This window comes from Lactuca serriola, chromosome 4 (genome assembly GCF_051521515.1).
Source record: "Lactuca serriola cultivar US96UC23 chromosome 4, Lser_US96UC23_V15, whole genome shotgun sequence".
Lineage (NCBI taxonomy): Eukaryota > Viridiplantae > Streptophyta > Magnoliopsida > Asterales > Asteraceae > Lactuca > Lactuca serriola.
The window spans coordinates 46,613,402-46,624,372 of NC_136411.1; the positions used below are offsets into that span (position 1 = coordinate 46,613,402).

The 10,971-nt window shown below is 31.7% G+C and overlaps 1 protein-coding gene across 1 annotated transcript; it reads right to left on the reverse strand.

Annotated features, from left to right (window-relative positions):
* Window positions 1–1,299: 1,299 nt before the first annotated feature.
* On the reverse strand, window positions 1,300–3,508 carry LOC145098321 (uncharacterized). The gene is made up of 4 exons (XM_079035959.1): window positions 3,276–3,508; window positions 2,613–3,165; window positions 1,714–2,151; window positions 1,300–1,641 (listed from the first exon to the last, which is right to left on the reverse strand). The coding sequence occupies exons 1-4, from the start codon at window positions 3,506–3,508 to the stop codon at window positions 1,300–1,302; spliced, it is 1,566 nt and encodes a 521-aa protein (XP_078892085.1).
* Between the last annotated feature and the right edge of the window lie 7,463 nt (window positions 3,509–10,971).

Genomic DNA, 10,971 nt, shown 5'->3' on the forward strand with positions numbered 1-10,971 from the left:
GAAAATGGAATAACATCTTCCATAGAATAGAGTGCAAGTAGATCTTGAGCAAATTTGTGCTGATGAACAACTAAACTGTCAACCACCTTGTCAAATGAAGTCCAAAAAAGTAATTGACTTCCCCAAGTCATTAATACGAAATTGACTATCAAGAGTCATTTTTAATGAAGAAATTGCAACTTGATCATCACCTCTTAATAAAATATCATCCACATACACTGCTAATATAACAATTGAAGTAGCAGTCTTCTTAATGAATAGAGAATAATCATTAAGAGAAGGAGTATATCCTTTTTGGTGTAAAAAATGGGACAATTTTGCATACCACTGCCTTAAAGCTTGCTTTAAACCATATAATGACTTCTTAAGTTTGCAAACAAGATGATCTGAAGTATTAGAATAGCCTGGTGGTAATTTCATATAGACATCTTCATGAAGATCACCATGAAGGAATGCATTATTGATGTCAAGTTGTTGAATCTTCCAGTCTTTTTTTAACAGCCAAAAAACTAGACATCAAATAGTATTGAATTTGACTACTGGAGAGAAGGTTTCGTGGTAGTCAATACCCTCTTTTTGAGTGAAACCTTTGGCTACTAACCGTGCTTTGTATCAATCAATAGATCCATCAGCTTTATACTTAAGTTTGTATACCCACCGCCATGAAATTGGCTTTTTGCCCTTTGGTAAAGAAACAATATCCTAAGTATGATTGGTTTGTAAAGCTTCAAGTTCCTGTTGCATAGCAAGTTCCCAATGAGGATTCCCTTTAGCTTGATGATAAAAAGCAGGTTCAACTTCATGTTTAGAAACATTGAAAGCAAAACTAGAGACGAGATAAATAACAAGAACTTGAGTATCAAGATTGTACATATTCGTAACAGTATGACAACAAATGTGTGAAGAAGCAATAACATTGTTGCATATGTAATCTCGTAAGTACAAAGGTTGATTATGTGTACTAGAATATGTCCTTGGAATGTTAGGAGGTTGAGGCTGAGAAGAAGAAGCATTTTCAGTAGGAACAAAAATTGAAGGTGATGAAGATGCAATAGGTGTATCACCGGATTTTGTAGGAAGAAAAGAATGTGGGTTTTGTGACATAGTGGAGGATATGGCATGTAGGGAAAAATATTTTCAAAGAACTTAATATCTCGTGCAATATGAATGGTTTTAAAGGTAAGATTAAGAACCTTAAAAGCCTTCTGTCCAAAGGGATAACCAATCAATACACAAGGATGAACTCTTGACATGAATTTATCACGACCCACGGTAAAAGTAGTGATGAAACACAAACACCTATATGCTTTTAACTATGACAAATATGGTTGTTTTTTGATAAAGAAGTTCAAAAGGAGTTTTGAACTTAAGAAAAGCTGAAGGCATTTGATTAATGAGATGAACAGCTATCCGGACACATTCAGACCAATAAGGAAACCCAAGACTAGCTTGATATAATAAGGCTCGTGCAAATTCAAGTATATGGCAATGTTTTCGTTCAACAATGCCATTTTGTTGAAGGGTAAAAGGAGTAGATTTCTGATGTAAAATTCCCATTTTACTGTAGAGCTCTATGCCTTCATGACTACATCCAAGTTCATAAGCATTATCTGTGCGAACAACTTTAATGGTTTTGTTAAACTAAGTTTGAACAAAAACAACAAATTGTTTGAAAACTCCCATTACATACCCTTTATGTGTAACCATATGTACCCAAGTGTGTTTACTATAGTCATCAACTATAGTAACAAAAAATTTAAACCCATCATGAGACATGTACTTGTACGGACCCCAAACATCCAGATGAATGAGATCAAAAACAGCTTGAGATTGAGATAAGCTAGTTGGAAATGGCAATTTATGATGTTTGGCTTTAAAACAGATCATACATGAATCAACATCATCATCATGAGATTTACCACCAGGAATAGAAAGATGATTCAACTTGCTAATAGAAATGTGTCCCAATCGTTTGTGCCATAAAAAAGTATTAGAATGTTTTGTAACAACAGTTGTAGAATTACAAAGAATATTGAATACATAAAAACTGAAAGATAAGGAATTACAAATGGTTCGATGATAAAAAACATAAAGATCATTGACCTTATTGCCAAAGAGACTAAGAGAGAGTTTATTCCTCGACGAAGGGTCCTGCAATAGGCAATGTTGATCAGTGAAAATTACAAAGGATTTGAGTTGAGATTTCAATTTGGACATTGAAACAAGGATGTATTTGAAATTGGGAACATACAAGACTCCTTGAAGAATTAAGGAATGATGTAGTTTGACATTTTCAGCAAAAGAAACACATGCATTAGTACCATTAGTTAAACCAATGAAATGATAATAAGGTAATTTGAATAAAGAAAGAAACAATGTTTTATTAGAACACATATGATCGGTTGCCCAGGTATCAACAATCCACGAATAAAATGGTTGTAAAAGTGATGATTTGTACACATTGGTAGCAAACGTTTTGAAAGAAAAAGTACCTTCAGACTCCATGGATCCATCCATAAGAGAAGTTTGAGCAGAAAAACTGGATGATGATGAGTTGATATTGTTGTTTTAAAGAATTAACATCAACTGTTGAAATTGTTCTTGTGAAATACTAGAATTGGAGTCAACAACAACATTCTGAACAACGAATTTTGGTTCTTCACGCTTGGATTTGGTGAATTTGAAGTTTGCAGGAATCCATGTAGACGATAGCACTGTGATTTTGTGTAACCAAGCATTTTACAGTGATTGCAAACCAATGATTTCTTGGACATAGAACTATTATCAACAGAAACATTCATGGCAATGACGTCATTATTAAGTGGACTAGAAGTATTTATACCACGTTGAAGTTCTTCTTGAAGAATCAAGGAATATGCAGTGGATACAGTCATAAGAGGTTTAGTCCTAAGAATTTGACCACACATAACTTTGTAAGAGTCGTCAAGACCCATAAGAAGTTGAATAAGGCGTTGTTCTTCAAAAAACTTGTTGATCTTAGATGCAGCTTCACAGGAACATAGAGGAATTGCTTGAACAAGACGTAATTCTTCCCAAATGCGTGTTAATTTGGTGAAATAAGTGGTGAAATCATCTGAGCCTTGAGAAGTCGAATATAGTTGTTGCTGAATTTGGTAAATCAATGTGCCATCTGGTTGTTCGAACCTTTGATTCAATTGGATCCAGATTTCTCTCAAGTAGTAATTAAGAATAACACACTATCGACAATATTTTTGGATAGAATCCAACTTATCACCATGGAATTGGCTTGAAACCAGGCAGAATACGAAGATGAGGTTATTGTTGGTTCATAAATTGATCCATCAACAAAACCTAATTTGTTCATGGCAGCTAACGATATAAGCATTGATCGTTTCCAGGATGGAAAACCAATTCCATTAAAAGGATTTGTACTGAGAATAGAACTCAAATTATCAGAGGGAGCAATGAAAAATATATTGGATGGATTGATGGCAGTAGTTCCAGTAGAATCAAGTGGATTTGTCATGATGAATGCAGAATTGAAAAACAGAATCAAAAACTAATCTGACACCATGTTGATTTTGAGAAAATGAAAAAGTTTTTGTTTGAAATTGATTCCAAACTTGTATTCAATAATGATGAAGAATACATACATATACAAAAGGGAAGAAGAAACGAACTAACTAACTCATAATATAAGAATGACGAAAATACCCATCTATCTAACTACCATCTAAAGCTGTCTATAACAACTTTTCTAATAGTAAAAAACTAACATTTCTTCCCTAGCCGCTATAGCTAGGTTTTATGAAGCTTTTGTTTTAAAACACGAACCAGGTCGTAACCAAGGTATGAATTCATTATATCTATCATCTAGCATCACGCTTGCCTTATTTCAATCGGAGAGAAGGTCGGAGCTGTCGCCAACAACCCCTTAATCGCTGGGGAAACGAGTTTAGTGGGATTTCCTGTTCTTGATTGTTTCAGCTGAATGTAACAAGTCCTAGACCCTTATTTTCTTTTCTAAACATGTCTTTTGGTTACCTTTACACCTAAGATTGAGTATATGGAGCTTGAACCAAAGAAATAACATCAAAATGCTTGGAAACTTTTTATAAACATCATAACTCGGGATTTTTCCATTTTGGAGGCCCTTATGGTCGAGTTGTTGGTTCTAAATCCTTGAAATGTTCTAAAATGATGTCTTTTATGCTCTTTAATACTTAAGATCGAGTTTACTCAGTTTGAATCAAGTTTAAAACCTTATGATACTTGAAATCTTCTCATTAACATCATATTTCGAGATTCATATGAAATCAAGTCTAATAATCTTTTCTAAAACTTTTGGACATGTTTTATGACATGTATTAGATTCTTAACATTAGTACTTAGTTTCCTTAACCTTGATTGGTCCTTGTTGAAAGCTAGAACCAAGGAAACATCTTTTGTCTCCTCTTGCCTTAAAAACCCTAGAACCATATAACATCACTTTTTGGGTGGTTTGGTCCATAAAAATCCGATTTCAAACTAATCCTTACGGTTAAAGCACAAATCATTTAATATGGAGAAAATTACAATTATAGCCTAATTTCTTAATTACTTTGTGGAAAAAAACTCAAATCACAAAAATAGCCACCAAAATTGAAGATGGACTCAGTCCATCTGCGAATGTACGTGCTTTAGTGACTTTTACGTTCGCAGATTGAGTCGATCCAACTATTATTTTTTGTTCATTTATGATTTCCCCTTTTTCAGGGATATGAAAACGTAATTTTTTTTTCATTCATTTTTCAAACTTTTTGTTGGAGAATTCATTTTATTAGAAAGATTTTAAACAAATTTTCCAAATAAATAACAACTAAAGTGATAATTTTTTGTAGAATGTTATATATAATAAAGTTGTTTCGTAGTCAAACCCTATTAATTTCTAAGTTAAAAAAAAATAAAAGAAAACGTAAAATCGCAGGTGGGATGAGAGGAAATCGCAGATGAACTAAGTTCATCAGCGATTTTAGTCAGAGATGGGGGTATTTATGCGGAAAAAATAAAAAAACTAAAAAAAACTATCTGCAAACGTACAAGTCGCTAAAGCAAGGTTGTGCTTTAGCGACTTGTACGTTCACATATGGCTTAGAAAAATCGTAGATGGGCTTAATCTATCTGCGATTTTTGTGGTTAAAAATGTAATTTGTGTTTTTTTGGCTATTTTCCATAAAGTAATTAACATATTTGACTAAATTTGCAATTTTCTCTTTAATATGTCACGAGTTTCATTAAATGTGATTGTTAAAACATGAAGTAAGCCACATCTTAGGGCTTTGTGAGTGTGTGTGGAATGCTTGGTGTGATCTTGACGTGAACGTGTAACACCCTCGATCTCTAATATCTAATCTATAAAAATTATCAAAATTTTATTTACAATTACGGAAAAATACTCGAGTCTAAAACTTTTTACATCCCAAGTTGAATAAATTTAGCATAATATAATTTATCTTTATCCAATGAACAATACAATAATAGCATCCTACTATTTAAATCTTGATCTTGTGCTCATGTCTTCTCCTCCGGTACCACGACTAATAAAACCTAAACCTGCAAAACATTAATCTCTACTACATCATACACTAGGTCTCGTGAGTTATTCTCGTATCTTTTATTTACTCTCTTTCTCTTAGTTCATACTCGTCCTCGTAGTTACTTTGGCAACTCATCTCATACTCTGTTAAATCTCATCTATCTTCTAACTAATATACTCTATCATATCTCATCTTTGGTAGATCTTATATTCTCTATCACATCTCATCTCTAATCAATCTCGTATACTCGATTATATCTCCTCTTTACCCAATCTCATTTACTTGGTATAACTCATGTCTACTCGATCTCATATACTATGTTGTACCGTATCTTTGCTCAATATCATATATTCTATTATATCTCATCGTTGTCCAATCTCACTTACTTTATATGTCTCACTTAATCTCATATACTCTATTCATCTCATCTAGCATATCTCATCTCAGCTCAGTCTCATAGGCTCTGTATATCTCATCTCATACTCAATCTGATATATTCTATATAGACCTCATCTCATGCTAAATCTTGTATACCCCATATAAGTCATCTCTTGCTCAGTCTTGTATACTCTACATATCCATCTCATACTCAATTTCATACACTCTGTATGTCTCATCTTAATTAGATCTCGTATATATATATATATATATATATATATATATATATATATATATATATATATATATAATTTAATTAGTTTCCATAAGAAAGAGAATTATAATTATGGATATCATTTAATATACACACAATTATGAAAATCATTTAATATCTATCTTTATTTAATTAAATAATTATTTAATTTTAATAAATTCCTATTGACACATTCTTCCACACAATAAATATAAGAAACATATGAACCTATATATATATATATATATATATATATATATATATATATATATATATATATATATATATATATTCTAGGAAACTTATTAGGGTCGTGATAATCACGACCCTAAAGAATTGGTCCATAAGCTAGTTTTATGTGATTTTAGGGAAAAACGAAACGATTTCGAAGCTATGTCGTATCAAGATGAAGAGAAAAGGTGAGTTAAATAGTATAATGTAAGGAAATTAATTTCATCATTCAATAAGAAGTAGCCCATTGCAAAAAAAAAATACACTAAGACATTATCCTCTTGATAAAATCTGTTATGCAAAAGAAAACTTTAATAAAGAAAAAAACAATGTCTGTACTTACTTTAGTAATTTGGTTAGATAGTTTGCAATTAGGGCTACTATTTCTTAGTTGTAACAAATTAACTAAACTTATTTTAAGCCACCTTTAAATATTAATACCATATTTGTCTGATTTTGATAATTTTGCATTGCTTCTATATCTTTGGATTTTAAAAGTCAATTTATATGCATCTCTATATTGAAAACAAGAGCGATAAATAACATAAGAAAAATCACAATGAAATGGAAGAAGTAAATAAAGAAATGAGATTAGATGGATACATTAATCTCCATAGTGAGTTATCAAAGACATCAGGTGGCATCCCCTGCATACCATAAAATCCAATATTTTTTAATTCTAGTCCATCTTTAGCTTTTGGAAGACAGTAAGGATCATTTAAAAAACATATTATTGATGGTTAACCAACAAACTCAAGAAAATATAATAAATTGAAAGAAATGGAAGTAAGATGGAAAAGTTATTTCATATGATAATAAAAGCAATTAAACTAATTCATAAAGGTTTTTACCCGAGGAAGAAATACAATTAGATGAACAAAGCTAAGAGCAATGAAAGACTCACATTTTCATGGTGCAACGAAGATAGAGGTCTAAATAATTTAGCATGACATGACCGTCTTCTCTGAATAAAATGGTTTTGGGTTTTAGATCCTGGTATACGATTCCAAGCATGTGTAGATATTCTAATATGAGGACTTCTGCAACATAGAATCTGCAAATAAGAAGAAATAAAAGTAAATAGCCACATACTATCTACAATTACTTCTTCCTCTAATAGCCTTGTACTTTTAAAACTCTACCCGATCACAACTGATATGGGCATATTTAGTTATATAATTTATATATTATCTTAATACTTTATGTTAATTTTATCTCATTTAATGAGCAAAAGGTGCTAAATTAGTTTAGAATTTCATTTTTTAGCAACAATGACATGCTTGGATGGAAAAGGAAGTTGATTTAGCAATTGGAAGTTTGGATCTTGGATTTAGAAGAAAGAATGATGTTGTTGGACAACTTGACCCCTCGACAATGTTTTGGTCATATCTCATGAACCGTAACTCCGATTGATGAGATTCATAATGTTCTGAAAACTATAAACAATTTTCGACGACTTTCATGTTTGGAGAAAATGTTGATTCCAAGCAGACTCGCCAAGTTGGCCCTCAACTCGAAAAGTTGATTAGAAAGTTCGCGATTCTCGACGCTGACTTGCCGTACACGGGATTTTAAGTGATAGACTCACCGAGTCGGTCACTAGACTCGCCAAGTAGCCCCTGTTTTCAGAATTTATATATAGAAACGCTTCTTATTCGAACCCTAACAAATTGGGGAAGTTTAGGATGATTTTTGGAGGCTAGAAGGGTTCTTAGAAGCTGTGGTTTTCGAGATTTCAACTTAGATATCCATTTGGAAGATGATCAAAGGCAATAACACATTACTTTAATCTTAATCTTTTGCATGAACCATGTTTCAATCATTAGATTATGTTTTAATTTGTTACTTGTTGTAGATATGAGCTAAAAACTCATAACTTTTGTTTAGGATAGATGATTTTATGAATATGGTTTGATTTTCTGATTGGATTAATTTAATTTGGTGATTTTGTTTTGTTAAGCTTGTTAAACAACCTTATGTGTTAATTACAACTATTTTCTGTTAATTAACCAGTAATTAAGTTGCATGAACATCTCTTAGTTTCTAATCTCATATGATTTATGTAAAAACATTGTTATATGCCTAGGGATAGCGAACATGAAACTAGTGTTAACTAGAAAATAGGTATGTTAATGTGTGAGCTTGTGTGACGAACCATCAACAAGGAGTTAATTGAATTAGCACATTTGATTAGCTCATTACAAGTCTTACTTAACCCGAATCAATAAACTAGAAAATCTATTAGTTTAATCACTTGATCACTGCTTGAATTAATTTGTTTTCTAAGAATTAGTAATAGCGAACGTGAACCTAATCACACTAATCGATATCCATAGCCAATTAATCCATTGCACTTGCCATAAAATCAACAATAGGAATAAATGATTCAAACCTAAACAGAAGTCTCCTCCATTATTGAATCTAGTTGTCTTTTGTTTCTCCTTAGTTGTTAATTGTCTTTTGTTAATGAGTTTAAGTAGTTGCTTAAGTTCCTAGTCTTGTAAAACTAGAGAAAAACCCTTCTTTTTACCTTTTTTATTTAGATGATATTAGTAATAATCTTAATTGTTTACCGTTCCCTGTGTTTGATACCCTACTTACCCGAACTAAGTTGCTAATCGATAGGTACACTGCCTTTCGTGTGTTTGTTTCGGTGTCTAAGTTAGTAGGATTAAAACTAGTGCATTCCATACACATCAACAACAATATCATATTATCTATATCGGGCAGATTTTCAAACTATATTGTCTTTAATAAGAAAACAATTGAAAATATAAAGATGTAAAAAGTAGAATGCTATAAAAAGTATTTTGTTATTTCAATTTACCTTGGTGCTTGATCAGTATAATATCGATCCTATTATTTTTGTCTGAGAACATGAAGATCTCCACTTGGTCAATACTCCATAACCAAACACAATAAATTCTCGGATACAAAATGCACATATAAAGTGGGTAAAAAAGGATGGATCCAAATTTATCTTTTTGTATGTGCCCTAGGCATCTTCTTTCTTCTTTCTGAAAACTCATTAACCATAAACTTAATAGCAAAAAGACAATTTGTCCCCACTAATTCTGCTAAATAAACCGTACCAATGTCCCCACATCTAGGCCTTTTGAAAAGATTAAAATTCCTCAAACCCAAATACTTGTTTTGTCATTTTGGAATCTTGTTGTTGTGGAAGCATATTTATTGAAGAATTGAATGTGTTTTCTTCAATTGATTTAACTGGGGCATAGACATTTCGGGAGTTGGAATGGGTGAGGGCTAGAGAGTCCAACGGATTTGATTTCTTCTTCATGGCGGCAATTTTTGGCTTTCTCATGTTAGATTGAAAAATGGGATACCAACTACCAAAGAAAAAGAATCAGATTGTAATCATTAAGGAAAAAGAATATATAAACACATGTTGAAGTCAAACAACTTACAAAAAAATAAAATAAAATAAATTATTTAAATTGCAACCATAAAGAAATAAGAACAAGCCACTTCTCTTTAAAGATTGATGATATTGTAATTACCTTTATCAATAAAATTACTTCGGAATAAGAAACTTATGAAGTAAACCAGACATTAAAAAATATATATGTAAATGAGAAGAATCAAAATCTTTTATAGTTGAGGGATCAATGATTTAAAAAAAAAGAACTATAAAAAAATAGGTACAATGGATGTATTTCAGAAAGCAAAGCATCTAAACTGATATATTCAACAATTTTTATGAATTATCCATCTAGCAACTTACATTCATTCTAGAAGTAAAAATGAAAGAAAATTGCTAGATTGATAAGTACAATGCAAATGATAACCGTTAATAAGCACATGAAACATGTTTAAAGCATCATTAAGATAAATCGTTGATCAGTGATATCTTGTTGCATGTTCTTCCATGAATAACCATGCTTCCTTTAATATTCATCTATTACCTAATCAATAATTACCATTAGATTATTATATAAACCTTTAAGAATCTTCACAATAAAGAGAAGACCATTAATTTTAGTTTTAACAAATGCAAATCCTCTCCTTTCATGATTACCTTCTAAAGGCCAACAATATAAGATCTAGTATGTACACTTGCATATCTTCGGCCATACAGTTCTAAAATTTTGATGTTGCACAATCTCAACTCCTCCAAACTACAACCTTATAAATTGGGTAACAGTAATTCAAATGTATAATTTTTTTATACACACACCGCTAGAAAGTGAAGCAAACAAATAATAGAAAAATACCCAAGAAGCAGAAACACGAAAACCATTTAGACTCCCTACCATGCGGCATAAACCAAAATTGAAGAACAAACATAGAGATTTCCTTACCTTTTACTGTTGTAATATTTTGTTTTCCCCAAGTAAAAATATCAACAAGTACTACCAAAATGGAAAGTTAATGAAGAAACAGAGAGGTACCTTAACCCATAGCGATCAAAGTAAGTTAGGTCTAAGATAACTACCTATTTGGCAGACATGTTAATCAGCAACCAAAATTGAAAGCCAAAGACCTGAATTGGGTAGAAGAAACGAATTGCTTGCAAAAGATGAACACGGA